Source organism: Manihot esculenta, chromosome 3 (assembly GCF_001659605.2).
Source record: "Manihot esculenta cultivar AM560-2 chromosome 3, M.esculenta_v8, whole genome shotgun sequence".
NCBI classification, from domain to species: domain Eukaryota; kingdom Viridiplantae; phylum Streptophyta; class Magnoliopsida; order Malpighiales; family Euphorbiaceae; genus Manihot; species Manihot esculenta.
Window position 1 is genome coordinate 30,542,997 of NC_035163.2, and position 19,724 is coordinate 30,562,720.

Sequence of the window (19,724 nt, forward strand, 5' to 3'; positions counted from 1 at the left end):
CATGCTAGTACTATTTACGAATTTCATCCCCTTTTCTTTTACAATTTTTTCCATAAGTATCTTGTTCACAGCGCTGTAAATATATATAAAAAGATTATTAATTTCAAAGAAAAAGACGCGTAAAATAATTATCAATTCTCCACCAACATATTTTATTTTCATATTCAATTAATATTTTAAATATTTTATTAAAATAAAATTATTAATTATTTTAATAAAATTTTATTAAATAGAGAGAAATATTATTTAAAATATAGACGATTATATTTAATAAATTCTCTAATTAAAATATAAACAGTTAGAGTTGTTTCACGACGAACTCATCTAACAGAAATATCAGTTATAAAATTTAATAAAAATTTATAATTATGTAAAATCAAACTCAATTTATAAATATTTAAATGTGGAAATCGAAGAGATTGAATCAACTGTAAATAGTTCATAAGAATGCAGCCATTAAAAAATAAAAATTTTATCGTAAAAAGTAAACAGCTGAAAGTTAAAACTTTTATTTCTATAAAAAATAAAATATCTAGTTTATAACTAGTAACTAAATCCTTTAATATATTAATTGTTCAATAATTGTTAAGTTCTCGACAGTTTCAATACATAACGATTATTACGTTCGGCTATTTCAATTTTTTATGGGATGAGCCACGTCACTGTTATTTGTCAAATTAACATTCGTAGGGGTGTGGTATTTATCTTTAATTTCATAATAGATACTCCTCTAAAGAATACTATAAATTTAATAAAAAAATTTTATATATTTTAAAAATTGATTAGATTATATATAAAAATATTTATATTATACAGAAATTATAAGTTACGATCATAATATATTTAGACCTTTTAATAAGAACAATTACATATGTTTTCTTCGTCAATATTCAATTGATGCAGAGCGTCTTTTATAAATAAAAAAAAAATTAAGTTTATAAAAAATGAAAAATGAAAATATCAAATTACAAAGAGAACAGAGAAAAAAATTTACGTTGAAAAGTAATATTCAATATTTGAAAAATAATATTTTTTTAAATACTTATTTCTAAATTACAAATTTTTATTTTAAAAGTAAGATATATAAATAATAAAAACAAGGCGGGGTAAAATTGATGAGTAAATTGTTAGGTTTTAGTTCACAAAAGCTTCCAAATCTTGAACCGTCGTCCCTATGGCCATGCATCTTCCACGTGATATCATTATACAATTACTGTATCCTTTGCATGCTCTATCCACGTTGTCCCCGCCTATTATTCGTTTTTTAAATTTTAAAAATAGATTGACAAAAACAATGTTTTAAAAGTTAATTGTAATCAATCAATTGCATAATCAAGTTTTTTTCAAAAATTATTTGAATATTAAAAATTCTATTTAAATAATTTTACTATAAATATTCAAAATGAGTATAATAAATACTTTAAATATTTTCCTTCCATCTTATTTTATTTTCAACCAAATAAAAATTAATTGAATTATTTTTATCTGAGTGCACAGTGACCACCCTACCTCCACGTGTCAAGTGGCAAGGAGAGGGTATTATCTTATCCTGGTGACCAAACAAGGGCGGGAATTTTGGATCTCGAGCTATCTGCATTAATTGTGAAGTCTGAACGCTGAAGCGTAGGTCTGAAATCATACGACATGGCGTAACCAAATACATAAAAGATAGATCTACCAATTTCTTCAGAAGATGATAAATACATCACAAATAATTCTTTTCTTTCTTTCTTTCAATTTCAATTCCAATCCCACCATAAATCATCATCACAAGTGAGCTATCTATCATCCTCCACTGCTTCTTGACAATGGACCTTCACCCAGCCATGCAATGCGATCAACACACAGACAAATACTTTTTGGGACCCACCTTATCACTGTCTCTGAATTGACTGATGCACAGAAATATTTAAACAAAATTTACAAAATATTCAAGAAGATGACTATCGTCCTGTGACAAATCCAAACACCATTCACAGGGTTTGGTTCTTTTGATGCTCCTCTGCTTGATATGACCATACACAGATATTTTCACCAGAATTCGTGTCAAGTGTCAACGCCGTTACATTTTTCTGTCAATGTTATTAAATTTAATATAAATTAGTTAAGTAGTCAGTGTCAACTTGTTCTCTGATTTGTTCCTTTCGTCACGCAGAGATGAGCCTTTGGCCGCTAGTGAAGTGGGCAGTAAGCAAACTTTTAAATACTTTGCTTCTCTTCTCTCTGTTTGATTAATCATTCAAGGAATTATTACATATGAACATCTTCATAGATAGAGAGGTAGAAGCTTTTAATTACTTCTCTATGATAATTAAAACCCCTAGATTCAAATTGAGAGAGAGACCCAATAAAAGAGCAAAAATGAAAAAAAGGGGGAAATATTTTATAAAATTAAAACCCATTTCCATGTATATTATGGCATAAAAACTTCTATTGATCGCTTCAACTATAACCGAACCACCACAAGCTTATAAACCAAAACCAAGCATTGAGTTCAATGCACAAATGCCCCTCTTCACATCACACTGCAACTTGAGGTGTTCTCATCGCTAAAGTAGGTGGAGTACGGGTCGGAACCTGGATATGGTGGCGGGTACGGGTATGGGTATGGAGGCATGTAATTCACTGCTGGTGGGGGCCTCGCATACATCATGGGTTGAAACCTCTCATTACCCATTGCCCTCTGTTGGTTCATTAAAGCTTGCAAGTACTGCTGTTGCTGTTGCTGTTGCTGGTTGTATGGATTACCACCGGGTATGAGATCTGGTCCGGCTCCTTGGAAGTACCCATTGGGACCGCCACCGCCACCACCGCCGTTCATGGCAGCAGCAGCAGCGGCTGGTAGGCCTTGAACAGCAGGAATGTTACCCGTTTGGCCCATGGGCATGTTGCCCATTTGCCCCATGGGCATATTGGGCATGTTCAGGTTGCCCATTTGCCCCATATTACCATGGGGTCCACCCATGCTGCGCAACACATCAGTTATAGCGCCGCCACCACCACCACCCCCTCCACCGTTGTTCCCCTTTTTACCTCCATTCATTTGCATGTTATTACCATTTCCACCGCCACCAGCATTGCCGTTGTTACCGTTCTTATTATTACCACCACCACCTCCATTGTTACCGTTCTTGCCATCTTGTGGTTTTCCTCCACCGTTCTTGCCACCTAGATTTTGATTTCCTCCATTGTTATTACCTCCACCACCAACTCCGCCTCCCTTTTTACCGCCATTTCCACCACCTATATTTACTTGAACAGGCACAGCACCATTACCGTTACCCCCGTTCCCACCGCCCTTCTTACCATTGCCACCTCCATTCACAGCTGCACCCTTCTGCGCATTCAGAAGCTGGGGCGGCAAACCATTCATCATCGCCATCATATTGCCATTGGGCATAATGGGTTTCATCTTATTAACAGAATGTTGGGGACCATCCATCTCGTCATCCGAATCATCATCATCGAGATCTTCATCATCAAATTCATCGAACTCGTCATCACTCAAGTCCTCGTCTTCAGGGGGAGCAAACCTCACAGCCTTCTGGTTCTGGTTGTTGTTAGGAGGCAATTTTTGGTCTTTGAAATTGGGCAGCTTATTCAGATCTTGGAATCCTTTCATATTTTGTTGCATAAGCTGATGCATTTGTTGGTTGAGTTGCTGCTGTTGGTTCTGGTTTGGTTGACCGGCTTTGGGTTGGTTATGATTGTTGTTAGCCTTTTGGCCTTTGTTGTTGCCACCTTTGCCATTATCAATCTGCATGTTCTTGAACTGGTTTGGCAGATGGTTTTGGTTGTTGTTGGGCTTCTGGGCACCCCAGAGCTCAGCATGTTTCCCTGACTTTGCAAGCTTCTTTATCAGTACAGCTGGGTCTACATTACCTGAGACTGTTACCTTCCCTTGTTCTGAATCTATGTTGGTGGTGAAAACCCCTGCCCAAATCAACAAAGAAAATCAACTAAACAGACGGACAAAAAAGAAGAAGCCAATTTCCTGGAAAAAAGTAAAATAAACACTACAAGCACCCACAAAAATCTTTTTTTTTTCCAAAAGAAAAAGAATTTAGTATGAGAAAAAAACTATGGTTGAGTAAAGATACCATCAATTTTCTGCAGGATTTTCTTCACTTTCTGCTTACAGCCATCACAGTGTATGTTCACTTTTAAAACACAAGTCTGCATGCACAAGCAACCCAAAGATCAAAAACCAGAGTAATGATTAATGAGAGAGAAAATTTTTAGATTGAGATGCCAAGCTTGCCCCATGAGCATGAATAGTGAATGAGCTATATTTTATTAATAAAAAAAGAGAGAAAATATTAATTAGCTGAAAATGAAGAAGAACAGATCAAAGAGAATGGGTACCTGGATTTTCAAGAACTCTTCTTTACTCATAGCTTCAGCTCAAATGAAACAAACACAAGGGTCCAATAATAAAAAGAAAGGAAGAAAGAAAAGGGTGGGTTAATAGATCTGAGAAAGAAAAGCTGCTAAAACGAGAGAGAAGAAATATTACAAGAACTCCACAATGGGGACTCTTCTCTGTTAATTTTTTGGAGTGTTCGACAAAGAAACACAAAATAAAACAAATGCGTCTCAATCTCTGAGCGGAGAAAGTTAAAAGACACAAGAAGAATCAGCCGAGAGAGAGAGAAAGAGAGATTCACGGCCGGTGGTAGCACATTAAACTTCTGTGGAGTGTGGTTTCCCCTTATTCAGGGCGAGGGAGAGAGAGGAAAGGAGAGGAGAGGTGGAGTAGGGGGCTAAGACTAAGAGAGAGGAAAAAGAAAGAACTGGCAGAAAGAGTATGGAGCAGCAGACATGAGCGTTTCTATAGGTGATTTATTGTGTATTCATGTAATAATCTCTACCTATTTTTAGATTTTGCATCTTGACTTTTACCTCGCTATCAAAATTCAGTAAAAGATTTATTCGGCTCGGCTCGGCTCAATTCTGCTCGCTTTTTTTTTTTTTTTTTTTACCATGGGGCTTCATGAATAATAATGTAATAAAATTGACAATTTTCAAAGTTGCATAATTGTCTATTATTTAAGTAATTATATTTTTTATTTTCTAAAAATTATAAGGTTCAAGGGAGTCGAATAAGCATGTGTTTGCTGCTAAGTAGAGTATTTTTTTCAAAAACAATTTAAAATTATTTTAAATATAAAAACACTAAAAATAAATAAATAAAAATATTAATTTATAGGCGCTAATGTTTTTGGTGCATTGCCAGTTTACCACAAGATGAGCATGTGGTCCTGTCCCCTCCCATTCCCAATCTACCCTTTTTTTTTTTTTAATACCTACTCTACTCTTCTCTCTCATTCTTCACCTCCTTTCCCTTTTTTTTTTTACTTTAAAAAAAATTATAAATTAAATAATGAACATTTTTTAAAAAAATACTAGAACTTTTACCTTAGGATTTTCCTTTTAAACTCTATATCCATGCTTTGAGGGAAAAAAAACCCCTTTATCCACAAACTCGAAGAAATACTTTTAAGAAAAAAAATATATATATTTGATAATTTTTAAAACAATTCTAACATTATTTATTGGGTTTAAATCAATTGATACTTCAAAAAATTGTGATTCTTTAAGTGCAATTAATAAGTTATAAGAAGTTTTTTTTTTTGCCATGCATAAAAAAAAAAGAAATTTTAAAAAAAAAAGAAAGAAAGAAGAGATTTCATGATGTAGAGGAATTAAATTATCATATCTTCAATTGAAACCTGTTGAGATTGAAAAAGTAGCCCTAATTGTTCTTAATTAAGTACCATGTTTTTTTATTATTGCTACATAAAATAGCTTGGAGTTGGTGGATATGAAAAAGGATTATTTTTATTATTTAGACTCTATTTGTTTTCATAAAAAATATTATTCAATAAAATAAATTATTTTTTTTTATTTTTTAAAAATAAAATATATTAATAAATTTATATATAAATGTATAAGAAATATTTTTTAAATGTGGAAAATAAAAGTTTTTTTTAAATAACTTAATTTTTAATTTAACAAATAAAATATTTTTCATGGAAGGAAAAAGAAAAGTAAAAATGTTAAAGATATTTGGTGTATAAATAGGTAAAGAAGAAAAAAGAAGATGGGGTTATGTAATTAAAAGAAGATCCTTTGGTTTAATCATATATCTGTCTTTTAACTTTAGGAGGAATTAGGTGAGAAAGCAACCCAAGATAATAAAATCACCTTCACAGATAGCCCTATTTTCTTTTAAGTTTTTGAAGCCTTCTCTTACACGCAAATTCAATTGCTTTCTTTCTTTAAAGCCTAAACATCTTATGCCTTTGTCTTTCTGTATTTCTTTCCTTTTATTCCCTGCCCTCTAGAACACCCAACTTTTTCTCTTAAAAGGGTATCTCAATTCTCACAAATGACCTAAACTCAAATGCCTTTCATTCCCATTTTCAACCAAGATCACTCTTCCTCAATCACTAATGGAGGTTTCAATTTTTACTCATTAAATCATGGTATTAACTTAGCAATTTAGATCTGATCATCATTCTAGCGTAGACCAATTACGAGTTAGCCCCCGCAATTTAAGGTTAGTAAAGAGAATGAATTGAAATCAAAATCAAAACCAAACTAGAGCTCAGTTTTTCCGATCGATTTTAGTTCAAAATGATTTGAAATTAGCGGTTTGATTTATCTTTTTTTTTTTTAAAATTTAATAGAAAAAAAGGCCTTGACCATCAATTTCGATTTAAGGTTGAAACTTGAAAGGGAGAACCAAAATTAGCTCCTGTTCTAGCCCAAAAACCATTGATAAGGACCGATTTCAGATTTGACCACGCCGAATTTGGTCCGGTTCAGTGCTGACCAGGCCTAGTAACAACTCAAAGCACCCACTTTTTCTCTCTTTTTTTTTTTGTTTTAAATAAAAACTAAATTCCCTTTTTGTTAAGGGGAAAATGCAGGCAACTTGGCCATCCATTACCATTTATGTTGAGGAATCACACATGGAGCGTGGACAGTGATTAATGATCTAAGAGAATGATCTAACATAGAGAGGGAGAGGCCATTTATTTGGGTTTAAGATGGATCTTCACATGGTCCCTATTTGTTGTAGCTATTAGATTTTTCAGTTTGCATGGAAAAGGTACACATGGTGAGTAAGGAAAACTCTCCATCTTTGTCTCAATTTTGTTTTCTCCTTTCTTATATGTATATATGCTACGCCTACCCTATGGTACTCTGCTACACTTTGCATTATATATCATCACCCAAATGCAAGAAATGATCTTTTGATTCCAAATTCACAAGGATCCAAGCTATACGGTTGAACAAATTCATAAATAATGGCTATCTCTCTAGCTTCATTTTTCACATTTTGGGATATTCTTAACGAGGCTTTCTCCAGGAGACTTTTTTCTACTTGCCGTTTTGGTGCAGCTCTCAGTTTCATGAATATGATCATTTCCACCGTAATTCTTCTTTCTCATCCTTACAGGTTACCAAATGAAATGGAAGTTTGCTAGTAGATGGTAGCCCCAACAAGAGCAGTGACGTCTACATTGCTCTCTCCCTCTTATCCAAGCTTTTACTACAATGAAAATCATGAAGTATCTATTTGGGTATGACACCCAAAAGCATGACTATTGTCTGAGAAAGACAATGTTCTAATTTCTGATTTGTGAAAAATTCCACAAGCAACGCATTCCATCAGAGGAAAGACACCTACTTGTGACGATGCATATTTGCTTGGGTTGATAATTTGGAACTCATAGCATAAGCCACGAGCTGACTGAGGCAACGGCAAAGCCTGAGCTTCCCAAGATATGGTTGTCTGCTTGTGGACACATCCCAACTTGCTCAGAAAATGGCCCACGGTTGAAATAAAATAGGTGGTTGGGCCATGATTTTAAAATGCACAAAAATGGAATAGCAATTCAAAAAGAAAGCAAAGAAGAGCTATACAAAAATAATCTTAACAAAGCAAATTTGATAAAAGAAATGCACACATAATTTGCAATTAAAGAAAGAAAAATCACTCCTCTTCTCTGCATCCTTCACTGGCAAGGAACATGATGCAAAGGGTGATTAGTATAATTGCGTAGCTTTTGTGTTCTCATCCATTCAAAGGTAACAACTTCTAAAGGTATATATATATTTTGAAGATTGTCAGTTTTTATTATCTTTAACGCTAACTTCCAAGGCAAATATTCCCACACAGCCTCTCTTTTTGGCTGATGGCTTGAAGGAAAAGAGATACTTCTATATATTTGGTAGGTTCCTCCAATCTTGTTGTCTTACAACTTCTCTTTCTTCTCCTTTGAATCTCCATGTCCATGCTTGCTCACCAGACAAAAATGTTTATTCTACATGTGCTTAAAATATGCATATATACAAAGAAAAACTGAATTCAATGATGAAAGTTGGGAATATGGGACTTACCCAAAGCAAGAAGCACAAATTCTATTCACACTCTTTTAAAAGTTCAAATGAGGAAACAGATTGTTCTCCATCTCATGGATAGATATAATGTCATCTAACAACAAAAAACGAGTTGTTCAAACCCTTGCAAACTAGGAGGAGTTAAAATAATGTGTTTTGTGCAAGGACTAGATGACCAAGGTAACACATGCGAATTTTTAGCCACAAAAGAGAGGGTAAAATAAATGGCTAAAGACTCAATAATGTTTCTCTTGATAAACTGTCTTTGGAAGATTAGATATACATGTTTATCTTTGTACAAAACCATAAGAAACTTGGAAAACTAATACACGAAAAAAATATACAATAACTAGCATACACATTCTAAGGGCAAAGATACAGTAAACAAAAGGAGTTAACTTCTTTACCATAAATCCAAATTGGTGCGAAGCAAAAAATACTATTATTGATCACCATTATTTATCTTGATCTCTATAAGTTCTTCAATTGGCTGACGACATATGGGGCACTTATTTGATTGAAGCCTCAATGCTTTTGCACACTCGCTGCACATACACTGAAAAGATGCAATTTGTCAGACTTCTTTAAAGAAAAAAGCATACAGGCACTAATAGCAGAAAAGGGAGAGCATTATGATCTTGTAACTTTCATAGGCAGGCACAGTTGCTTCCAAACAATTCAAATGCTAAGAAAGAAGTTAATATTTTCCCACCTGAGAATGATTATTGTTTCCCTGAATTATGTGCCAAATCAATTCTCAATATCAAATATAAACATGAAACTCTTCCAGTCTAGCATTTGAAATACACATCTTAATGTTAGAATTTACACCTGCATGTGTGCAGCAGTGGGTGCAGAGTGCCTATAATCCAATAATAAGATCAATTACATTGAAGTTGCTGGAGCTCAAAACATGTATCTTTGATATTTAATTCAAGCATTTGTGTTATGATATTCTGACACCAATTTTTAGCAGTGTAAGGTATCATTATGCGTAATTATATGGTTACTCTTTGTTGATCAATGCCATCATCTCTTTATGTAGACAGAAAGTTGAAGGTGGATTCTGACATCAATTTTTAGCATTGTATGGTATCATTATGCACAACTATATGGTTAGTCTTTGTTGATCAATGCCATCATCTCTTTATATGGACAGAAAATTGAAGGTGGACTCACCATGTGTCGGCAAGGTAGTGCAGCAGTATCCTTAGGTTCAGTCATGCAAATCACACATTCCTTCCCTGGGTCACAGTCATTGAAGCCTTCAGCTGCCGATCTTCCTATTCCATATAGCTCTCGTAGCTCGTATCGAATTCCATCAATCCACAACATTTGTTTTACTACTCTAACTTGAAAAGTGCCACTGTTCCTCTTCTCAAGAACACCTTGAGTAATCTGCATTTGGCCAGTTGTGTTTTGCACAGAATCATGTTCATCTGTGGAATCAACTGGCAACCATGTTTCAGCAACTATGACAAGTGGAAAAACATCTTCTCCAGGTGATGGTTTTGAAAGATCATCCAACTCAAAGAAACCCAAGTCAATGCCGGTTCCTGAAGGCTGGCGAAACTTCTGGCCAAGACCTTTCTGGAAGGGGATTCTGACAGGCAAATGGGCTTCAGGAAATAGAGGAACAAACCTAGAGTTGTCCTCTTCCTTTGCAAAATAGAAAATTGTAATGCTGTATTTAGGAGTAAAAAAAGAAATCACATTATGGAAGAATAAACAAGTTGAGAAAACCATAAAATACATGCAAATTTTTTGTCAATTACAAGTGTCTCTTCTGTTCTGCATTCCTAAAATTTGAATGCACCCAAAATGAGAGGGAAAAGGCAAAGTCCAATTGAATCTCAAAGTATTCCTTGCGTTGAGGTATTTGATTTTTCTGGACAGTACAAGTCCCCATATGAAAGTATAGTCAACTAGGAAAGTAGAATGCTACAACTTTGGCCAACTCCACAGACAAAGTACACGTTGATCTAGTTTTAAGTAATACAGCGGGCTGGGTGACCATTGAAATCATGATGATGCCAATGATAGCAAAACTACATTACATGTATTACAATCCAATATGAAAACAACAGTGATAACCTAACAGCCAAACTGGAACTGTTGTTAGTGAAACTCATGTAACAGAATCAAGACATTGAATAGCTTGAAACAAGATTCCTTGATGATTTGTGTCTAAAGATTCAATTTTTCTCAACTACTTTTTTTATTTCAATAGTTTGCTAATCGACTATAATTGTCACGCATCAAGTATTACATTCATTTTTAATGACTTCACTATGTTTTTAACCCTCACTAATTCCCATTACAGTTTCAACTAATGGCATAATATTATTAGCCAGATTTACTAAAATTAGGAACAAATAGTCAATATTCGCTAAAAATAAGCTACTGCAGTTCCTGATTTTTATGTATCTCTAGAGCAAAATGTTGCAATGTTAGGCAAACGGGTAAAAGAAAAAGGATCAGGCTCTGGTTTAAGGTCTTGCTGCCCCATTCTAATAAACCCTGCCCAATTTGCTCGTGTGGTTTCGTCCCTTAATTTTCTTGTTTGACATACCCCTCATTATTATCACTTTTAGACCTCAACACCACCATGGAAAAACAATTAAAGGGGAACCCATAATGTAATCCAAAGCGCTAGATCCGAAAATTTTGTAACATTTGGGAAAATCTATGCCCTTCAATATCATCAACTATTCAATTCAACCCAACTCTGCTTCTGCTTTTCATTTTCTCTTCCTCTCTGATTAGCAAAGATTACGACAAGAGGTTCAACAAAATTAGTCAATTATAAGAATTTAGATATCTTGCTCCATTTCTTCTTCAAGCGGACAAGTCAATTTAACAACACTGCTAGAACCCAAATGAAAAATTATTTAACTAACAACACATACATAGACAACCATAAATGAAAATATCCACACAGCTAACAGAATTAATTAAAAAAACAGTTCATCAAGTATTACAAAAAACCATAAAGTAAAATAATTACTAACCTCCCATCAAGTAAAGCATCGAAAACGAAAGAAACCAAGTAATTATCAGGGTTGTGCTCATCAATTTCAACCTTTAACGCATCCTTATGCACGTTCACGTCACTTCTGACTTTCTTTGCATTCTGATGCTCAATGTAAGGAGCAAGCTCAATCGGCTGCCCAATATCCACATTAGGCCTAATCGCAGGCCACCAATTAGTCTGATGAGCGTAATAATAAGGCTGGTAGTTAAATCTGTTCGCATAACTGCATGCATGATAGGGATGAGAACTGTAATAGGATTGAATTGGAGGAGCAGGAGGAGGAGGTGTCGGCGGTTGGGTTGCCCCAGTTGGCGTCGTTGTAAAGAAATTTTGGGGAGGTGGCGGCGGAGGTGGAGGTGGGTGGAGAGGGAGGGGTTCAGTGGAGTAATAGTAAGGTGGAGGATGGTGGTGGTAATAAGTGTGGTTCCTTCTTCTATGACTGCTAAATGAAATTCCCATTTTGAGATGCTTTCACAGAGAAGGAAGAAAAGATTTCAGAGGAAGAAGATGAATCGGAGTGTTGCGCAGGCAAATTTGCGCTTATCCAGCTGGGGCTGAAGGGTGGCTTGTGTGTTCTTGAAGAAATGAGAGCCAGTGTTTACTTGTTTTGACAGGTTTTGACAGGTTTAACCTGTTTCCCATGGGGGACCTTATTTTCCCACCAAAACCCAAGTTTACTTCTAATGAATTTTATAATTACTGTTTAACCTAATTATTTATTCTTAATTTATTTTTCAATAATTCATGCTTGTGTATAATTTATCCATTAATTTAATTAAAATTTGATCTCAACATAGTTCCACTGAAAAGAGGACTTTACTATAATTAAATTATTTTTTCAGAAAAATACAAAAAATATTTTACGGTACAATTAATTTTTTCACTTTCAAATTTATAATTTAATTTTATATTAAAATAATATACCGTAATCACATTGGTATGAATTTAAATGTGATTACGAAATATTATTTTAATATAAAATTAAATTATAAATTTTAAAATAAATCATAAAATTATAAAATATTTTTTAAAATTTTTTATAAAATAATTTGATTCAAACTGATTCAAATAATTTTTGACTTATTTTTTAATTAATTTAAAATAATTAATTTAAATTATTTAGTAATAGTTTCGTGCAAACTGATTTTTTTTTTATATTAGTATATTATACTAATAATATTGGTAGATCGTTACTTTCCCATTCAATTTGTGGAAATGACCGTAAATAAATATTTAACTTGAGATGTAATAATCAAATATTAATAATGAGGCAAGTGCCAAATGGTGAAAGATGGGGAAAGGGCATTGCTTAATTTCTAAGCACAAAATGATAACCCCAACTTTGTACAAGCTTTTGATATTTATGCAATGAAGTGGGCTATTATTCCCCACCGTCACCTCAAATTCTGATTTTATCTTCCACCCAAATCCCAATTCTTGAAACACAAGCTCTCCAAGGATCAACATGGGCATACATCCAAAGAAAATTATGAATTTACAACCTTATGGCCAAACCAATAGCTTTCTCTTTTGGCATTTTGGAACATCAATGGCTTTTACTTCCCTCTCACTGTCTGAGAAAAAGCTCTAAAATATCAGTTGATTTTGAGGTAACTTCAACATGGTGTTAAAGAATTCACATGTTCATGATAAAGCAAGCCCACTCAGGAATTTCCCATGTAACTTCCATCAAAAGATAAGGATCAATAAATGCTCTTTAACAAATGTGACAATTGTACTCATGATTCTTTATCTTTTGGTATCTGTAATATTCTCATTTCAGATGAGGAGTAAATTTAGATACTATTAATTTTCTTTCTTACATGCCAACAAAAAATGACAAAGAGGTTTTTGAAAGAAAAAACAAGATTCCATCCTCAAATATCATATCAGATCATTAAAGAATTAATCAAGACCTATAATCTCATTACATGTTGCTATGTGTGAGCTGAATTCTTGAAAACCACCCAATACAAGAATCTTTGAAAGAAAAAACAATCTGGAGAAAGAAAACAAAAACTTCAATTTCATTAATCACACATTAATAATCTCACAAAATAACTTCAATTGTATGCTATCCAGAGTCAGCAAACATCTGGCCTAGGTTTCTTGCGGACAGATATGCAGCCTCTTTGATGATCCCTGAAAATTCTAATCTCAGAATAATCCCTCAGGTCTTCCAGGCTAATGTACTGTTGCTTGACCATTCTGGAGAAATCACCTCCAGTGTCATGCACCCAAATATAAGGTTGACAAGTTTCATCATAGTAATAAAGCAAGCTCTTCATGCTTCCAGTAGTGGCACTTCCACTTCTTCCAGGCATGTAGGCCTTGTATATGCTCTTGCATTTTAGTCTCTTTGAAGAGCCTGGCTTCAATGTGTGAACCTTTTTCAGTATTGATCCCACTCTTATTTGCAGCTCAACTGGCCTGTCACTCAGGTTCCAGATCCTGGAGCCGAATCCTGAAGTTTGCGTATGATCTCGACAGCCATCAAAGCAACCTCCGAGAGGAAAAATGCTGAACCCTCGCATTGTTCCTTTACCAGGAATCAGAAACCTTAAATTTTGTATCAACCTTGCTGCTTTCTGTTATAGAAGTCTAATATGTATTGTCCCCTATAAATAAGGCACACCAACTTGTATCTGCTTTTGTTTGAATGGCTGTGATTATCAGATTCTTGATCCTGCAAAAGGCAGATCACAATTTGGATGGTCGTGATTTGCGCAATAAGAAGAATGCTGATAAATGGAATTGTATGATAGTAAAGATCCTATGTTATGGTTGAATAATGAGCCCTTTCTCTGAGGAAATGGTAGGGCCCAAGAACACCCTAAATTCCACACAAGAAGACAGTGGGAAAGATGAAAAATTACAAGAAAAACTAATAAAAATTCTAGCATCCGGTTTTTCTCTTGTTTGTATGAGGAAAAGTTAAAAAAGAGAGGAGCCAATGGTTCCCACAGTAGATTTAAAATTTTCATAATGAGAATGCGTATGATTTTGCTTCACCTTTCATCATTGGAATCGCTTTTCGTTCAAGTCTTGGAACAAACTTTTCCTATTCAATTGTAATGTGCAAGCCTGCAATATTGGATTACACCATCCAAAAATGTGTGGACCATGGCCTGCAAATTAGGTTCATCTATAAGATGATTCTTAGTGCCTCACAAATTGCTGGGTGAGCACACGAAATGGCTTCAATTATGGGGTCAAGCTGTATCTTAACAATCTGCAAGAATGATGAAGACCGTTCTATCAGGATATGTGAATCAACAATGGATGTTATTATTCACCAAATACCCACAATCTCTAGGTACTTGATTTCTTTGTCCTTTTTATCTTTGATTAGGATATCCAACAACCGCATTATTCCAACACAACAATGAAAATTATGTCCTCTCAGTCCACCGTTTGTTCAGAGAAAGCAAATGGATAAAAAGAATAGTTGGTATAGTGAGCTACTACAGTGATGAACAGAGAGAAAAAGAGAATGAACAAACTATAATTATAACAAAACAATAAAAAACAAATTAACAGATGAAATATAATAAAAAAAAAATGGCACGCTTCACTAAACCCGGCAGAGCTCAATGCATCTGCAAATGAAAATCCACCACTCTGGCAGCCTGGTAGGCCTACAGAAAATGCCTCGGGATTCAAGATTATATCACATGCAGGGCAAGTTAATATGAACACTACACTCAGGATCTTTAATTTCAATGCCGATTATTTTTCTTCCATTGGTGAATATACAGCTCATAACTCTTCGCAGACATGTTTTAATAGAAACCTGTACAACTGAACACACACTCCAATACATGTGAGCCAGTGTCTTTCCCAATGCTATAAAACTCAACGGTTACTTATAAGATCAAATAATAAATATGCCAACGATACAAGATTGTAAAGGCTGACCGATCAGATACACTCAAAACAATGATACAATCAATGATTCTGTATGCTTATTGAATCCAATTCCAGTTACAAAGCCATAAATCTCAAATGTTGATCAGCCACTTCTAACCAATCCTACATTTTGTAAATGATTGCACTGTACAGATCACGATGACACGGACATATGAAGCGCAGTCGAACCTAAGCATTAGTTTTACAATATGTAGGGAAAGAATTTACATAAAATGAGTTTCATTTTTCATGATCATCTTCAGATGCGTCTATCTTGATTATGAGAGGCTGGCTTAGATCAACAGGAAGATCAGCTGCAATGGGTAACTGAGGCGAAGCCAACACGCTATCTATATCCTCATTCTCAGCCAAAGCTTTGTCCAAAGCGGACTTGGCAACTTTAGTAACACAAAACATCAGCACCACTGCATGCAAGCCAATAACGATGATTAAGCGTTACAAATGTTGAAATTCTGACAAACTAATACGAAAGCTAAGTTAGGCCATCAATCTTCTATTAGCACTTCCCGTTCAATTTCTCCCAAAACGATTCTTCTAACATTCATTAATTTCCAAATGGATAGGAGCCGAATTTCCAAAGGTACTTGTCACAATTCCACTATCATCTAGTAGATTCTTTGCATATAAAACATCTAAATTCACCCAAAACCCTCTCTCTGTATCTATCAAGTCCATATCACAAAGAAAAAGAAAAGAAAAAAGAAAAAACCTGCAACGATCAGAAGGAAGAAAAAAGATACATATGTTATATGCATTACAACTTACCAGATATTACAAAGCCCAATATGATACAAACCTGCATTAAACAAGTAAATTGTATCAGAAATACAAAATGGGGAACAATCGTCACTGTACCATAAAGATGTAAATATAAGAAGGAAGCTAAGAGGTCAACAAATTCCTTAAAACAGACAAGAGATATAAGCATCTTACCCAACGAGTAGTTGAAAACTCACTCCATCCATGAGTCACATCAGAAAGATCTTTCAAAGTTGTTCCAACATATACCAAAGCAAGAGTTATTGGCTGTAAGAATATGGAAGTTAGAGAATTAAATTTAACTAGTACCACTCTCACACTAGCTCTCAACTTCTCATATGCAAATCTGCAAAGATTAACTCATACTCTTTTAATAAGATCACAATAGAAAAAACATACAACTTCAAAATATTTCAAGATTCATTTAGGCAAGATCAAGAATCATAATGTAACATGGAGCATATAATCACATATTTCTTTAGTTCTGAATAAAAAAAAAAAGAAACTAGTGAGCGACTAACTTGTCTATTCATCAAATTTGAATTACTTTAAGCTTAACAAATTTTTTTGAAGAAGAATAATAAAATAGATTAGGAACAAAACAAATGTCTTCATGTTCAAATAACTTCAACTCTAAACGCCTAAGTCTTAAACACAGTTGAATCATATCCATAATGTCACAATCACAATGTAATCCTTTATGATTTTCAAATAATATGTGATTAACACATTAAAATGCTCAAAGAAGCAACATAAAAAAACGCCCAGCAGTTCATTTCTGGGAGATAGGCAGGTAGCTGCTTCTGTTCAACCAAGTATCCTTACAACAACAACAACAACAAAAAAAAAATCATAATCCAAGCACCACATGACAGGATCAAGGTTCATAAAGCATGCTTAAGGTTCTACGTGGCATAGAGGACAATCATAAGTGAAACTGCATCGCTCAATATCATTACTCATTCAACACACCAAAGCAACTTTACAGCTGGAAATTTCCTATCACCCACAGTACTTGTAATAAAACACCAAGAAATACAGGATGAGAAGCAAAGAACATACCATCATTCCTATCCAGGAAGCTAGCATGTATTCCCCCAATGGAACAGGAGTCACAGAGAGCAGGTAATTCAACATGTTAAAAGGAAGCAAGGGAACAAGTCGAAGCAGAAGAACAATCTGCAAATTAAATTAAGCAACGTCAGAAAATATAGAAGAAAAAGCTTCATAACAATAAATAATGGAGTTAAACTTCTTATCTGCCACCATTAAATTAAAATAATGAAAGTGAAGAAGGTAAGCTTAATAGAGTTTTCAAGAATCCAAAGTGTAATATACAAACCTTAAAGCCAGATCTTCGGATGGCAATTGCGACGGACCTGAACTGTGGATAATCCTTCAATTTGGAAACAACAAAAGATCTACCAATCTACAAAGAAATATCATAATTTAATAATAAATTATACATGTGTAAATAAAAAATAGAAACTATACTTCTGACTAGCTGATCGAGAACACATAAGAGATGAAAAATAATAAAGAAAAGGAACATCTTTTCTTTTTTCTCGAAGCCTCTCATAAATGCAAGCTAGACTGGAAGAAACTAACAATAAAAAGGTTCACTTTTTTCATAATTAATATGCCCTCACTAGAAATAAAGTTGAGAAATATATATCACAAAATTCTGAAACCCACCGTCCTTCCAAGAAGAAAAGCGGACCCTGCACCAATGGTGGCACCAATAGAATCAGCAACAAAGCCCACAGGCAACCCAAAGAGATATCCACCACCAAGCTGAAAGGTGGTAACCAATTAGTAGAGGACTTGATACTTGTATCAAGAAAAAAATTGTTAAATAGTACCAAGAGGATGAAGCATATATGCATGCAGAAATTCATTTCAAACTGATAAGGAAATATACATGTGAGAAAAGATTGATATCAAGAATGGGGAGCACAGACTTGATATTACTGAAGTGGAATGTTGGAGAACAAAATCAAAGCAAATAAAGCCAGGAAAACCACGAGATTGCAGAAGCAATAGTTTCGGAAAAGGGCATGAGTAAATTAAAGGCAATCACTTACAGTAAGAACTGATGCTGGAACTGCCAAGACCGTAAGAGGAATGTATGCTACAGCACTGCATATCACCAAATGACAGGACAAATGAGTTGACTAGAATATATCAATCTATTCATACTAGAACGTTTAAGACCACAAATATCACGATTTGACAGTAATATTCTTGCTATAACTATCAGCATAGTTTGGACGAAATCAATATGAAATTGTTTTTGTGAAAGAAAACAGTTCCATGCCAAGTAAACAAGAAAAAGCGAGAAGCATAGAAGATAAAATCGACTTACAGCACAAGGGGTCCCCAAAGCCCAAGGTCTTGCTCAACCCATAATAAGAAATCCTTCAAGATCTGCACGAAACTGGCCTTTAGTCAACACAAATGCATGGCTGCAATAAAGTAAAATGTTTCAACAAAGTAATTGAAAACAGAACGTCAGAACCTACTATGCAATCGAGAAATTAAAGAAGTAATCTAACAAACAATGCCAATCCTATTAAGTTACTATATATCAAAATCATAAACATATAGACTTAGTTTATAACAATTGGGGAGAAACTATGTAACAGTTATATGATAAGCAAGAAGCAGCCATATCACATATGCAATAGATTTTCAATAAAACTAGAAGATAAGAAAATATCAGTAGAACTCATAGAACCTTAATTTTAGCCCCCGCCTTATATATCTTTGCAGCCAACAATTAAGGAATTCAATCACTGATTAAAGAATCGAATGGACTTCAAGATTATCTCCCACAAAATGAGCATCAAGCATGCTCACATTGCATAAATTAATAATTAAAACAGTAGAAGACGAATCATGCAAATCCCGAACCTGACAAAATAAAAAAGAATCGCAAATCCCACAACAGAATCGCCCGGGAAAGTGGGGGAGGCTAAAAACGAGAAGCAAAATCAAGAGAGAGGAAGATAAGAAAATGTGACCTTTTCGACGGGGAGGGTGAAGCAAGCAAAAATAACAGCAGCAATGAGGAGAAGGAGGAGAGTGATCCTAAAAGCAGAACCCCAGGTGAAAGACGCCATGGAGGAAGAAATTCGGCGGCGCCAAGGCCTGCAGTGCTCGTCGTCGTTTTCGAACTCCGATACTGCTTGCTTGAGAGACAAGCGAGGCCTTAATCCCCCAAGATTTGCCAGATTGTTTCGTGGGTTGCAAAAATTTGCGAAGGGGGAAATGGGGATCAGAACAAGCTTTGGTATTTGTAGTTGGCCAACTACATCGTCAAATTTCGAAGGTTAAAAGTTAAAACAAAAATTCCGTTGCCGGGAATCGAACCCGGGTCTTTCGGGTGAGAGCCGAATATCCTAACCAACTAGACTACAACGGATTGTTGATTTGAGTTGTGGATACAAATATTTATATAAAACTAATGATTTATTAAATACAGTTTTACGCCTTGATTGTGTAAATTTAATTATTCTATTTTATTAATTTTTGTCTTAGAATTACAAACACGGTTTTAAGTTGATTACTTTTGATTTTGGAGTTTATA

General features: G+C 34.6%; 4 protein-coding genes and 1 non-coding gene across 7 annotated transcripts; all 5 read right to left on the reverse strand.

Moving 5' to 3' along the window:
• Nucleotides 1-2,362: 2,362 nt before the first annotated feature.
• On the reverse strand, nt 2,363-4,829 carry LOC110612045 (heavy metal-associated isoprenylated plant protein 33). The gene is made up of 3 exons (XM_021752686.2): nt 4,366-4,829; nt 4,101-4,176; nt 2,363-3,933 (listed from the first exon to the last, which is right to left on the reverse strand). The coding sequence occupies exons 1-3, from the start codon at nt 4,393-4,395 to the stop codon at nt 2,516-2,518; spliced, it is 1,524 nt and encodes a 507-aa protein (XP_021608378.1). The 5' UTR covers nt 4,396-4,829; the 3' UTR covers nt 2,363-2,515.
• Nucleotides 4,830-7,173: 2,344 nt separating this feature from the next.
• On the reverse strand, nt 7,174-12,074 carry LOC110610316 (probable E3 ubiquitin-protein ligase LUL4). 3 transcript variants are annotated; one of them, XR_006350249.1, is made up of 5 exons: nt 11,424-12,074; nt 9,592-10,096; nt 8,820-8,968; nt 8,413-8,506; nt 7,180-8,309 (listed from the first exon to the last, which is right to left on the reverse strand). XR_006350249.1 is itself a non-coding variant. In XM_021750180.2 (4 exons), exons 1-3 carry the CDS (start codon nt 11,903-11,905, stop codon nt 8,855-8,857), a joined length of 1,101 nt encoding a protein of 366 aa, XP_021605872.1. In that variant the 5' UTR covers nt 11,906-12,074; the 3' UTR covers nt 7,174-8,506; nt 8,820-8,854. The 3 variants fall into 3 exon arrangements, 2 of the variants coding, with proteins under 2 accessions (XP_021605872.1, XP_021605871.1); XM_021750180.2 differs by having other exon boundaries at nt 7,174-8,506; XM_021750179.2 differs by lacking the exons at nt 7,180-8,309; nt 8,413-8,506 and having other exon boundaries at nt 8,638-8,968.
• Nucleotides 12,075-13,320: 1,246 nt separating this feature from the next.
• LOC110610317 lies at nt 13,321-15,241 on the reverse strand. The gene has a single exon (XM_021750182.2). It carries the CDS (start codon nt 13,978-13,980, stop codon nt 13,531-13,533), a length of 450 nt encoding a protein of 149 aa, XP_021605874.1. The 5' UTR covers nt 13,981-15,241; the 3' UTR covers nt 13,321-13,530.
• Nucleotides 15,242-15,389: 148 nt separating this feature from the next.
• On the reverse strand, nt 15,390-19,440 carry LOC110610415 (TVP38/TMEM64 family membrane protein slr0305). The gene is made up of 9 exons (XM_021750328.2): nt 19,159-19,440; nt 18,501-18,562; nt 18,220-18,274; nt 17,831-17,929; nt 17,478-17,564; nt 17,198-17,314; nt 16,310-16,402; nt 16,142-16,172; nt 15,390-15,780 (listed from the first exon to the last, which is right to left on the reverse strand). Exons 1-9 carry the CDS (start codon nt 19,255-19,257, stop codon nt 15,596-15,598), a joined length of 828 nt encoding a protein of 275 aa, XP_021606020.1. The 5' UTR covers nt 19,258-19,440; the 3' UTR covers nt 15,390-15,595.
• A 46-nt stretch (nt 19,441-19,486) lies between these two features.
• TRNAE-CUC lies at nt 19,487-19,559 on the reverse strand. The gene has a single exon. It is a non-coding gene; the product is annotated as a tRNA-Glu (tRNA).
• Nucleotides 19,560-19,724: the final 165 nt, after the last annotated feature.

Coding starts and splice junctions, on each gene's coding strand:
- LOC110612045 (XM_021752686.2), bottom strand. CDS start 4,395: ATGAGTAAAGAAGAGTTCTTGAAAATCCAG. Junction 4,177..4,365: donor AAGAGTTCTTGAAAATCCAG/GTACCCATTCTC, acceptor TTGTGCATGCAG/ACTTGTGTTTTAAAAGTGAA. Junction 3,934..4,100: donor AATCCTGCAGAAAATTGATG/GTATCTTTACTC, acceptor TGATTTGGGCAG/GGGTTTTCACCACCAACATA.
- LOC110610316 (XM_021750180.2), bottom strand. CDS start 11,905: ATGGGAATTTCATTTAGCAGTCATAGAAGAAGGAACCACACTTATTAC. Junction 10,097..11,423: donor GATGCTTTACTTGATGGGAG/GTTAGTAATTAT, acceptor TCCTAAATACAG/CATTACAATTTTCTATTTTG. Junction 8,969..9,591: donor CACTACCTTGCCGACACATG/GTGAGTCCACCT, acceptor GCATCTTTTCAG/TGTATGTGCAGCGAGTGTGC.
- LOC110610317 (XM_021750182.2), bottom strand. CDS start 13,980: ATGCGAGGGTTCAGCATTTTTCCTCTCGGAGGTTGCTTTGATGGCTGT.
- LOC110610415 (XM_021750328.2), bottom strand. CDS start 19,257: ATGGCGTCTTTCACCTGGGGTTCTGCTTTTAGGATCACTCTCCTCCTT. Junction 17,565..17,830: donor CTTTTCTTCTTGGAAGGACG/GTGGGTTTCAGA, acceptor ATTTCTTTGTAG/ATTGGTAGATCTTTTGTTGT. Junction 17,315..17,477: donor TCCGAAGATCTGGCTTTAAG/GTTTGTATATTA, acceptor TTTAATTTGCAG/ATTGTTCTTCTGCTTCGACT.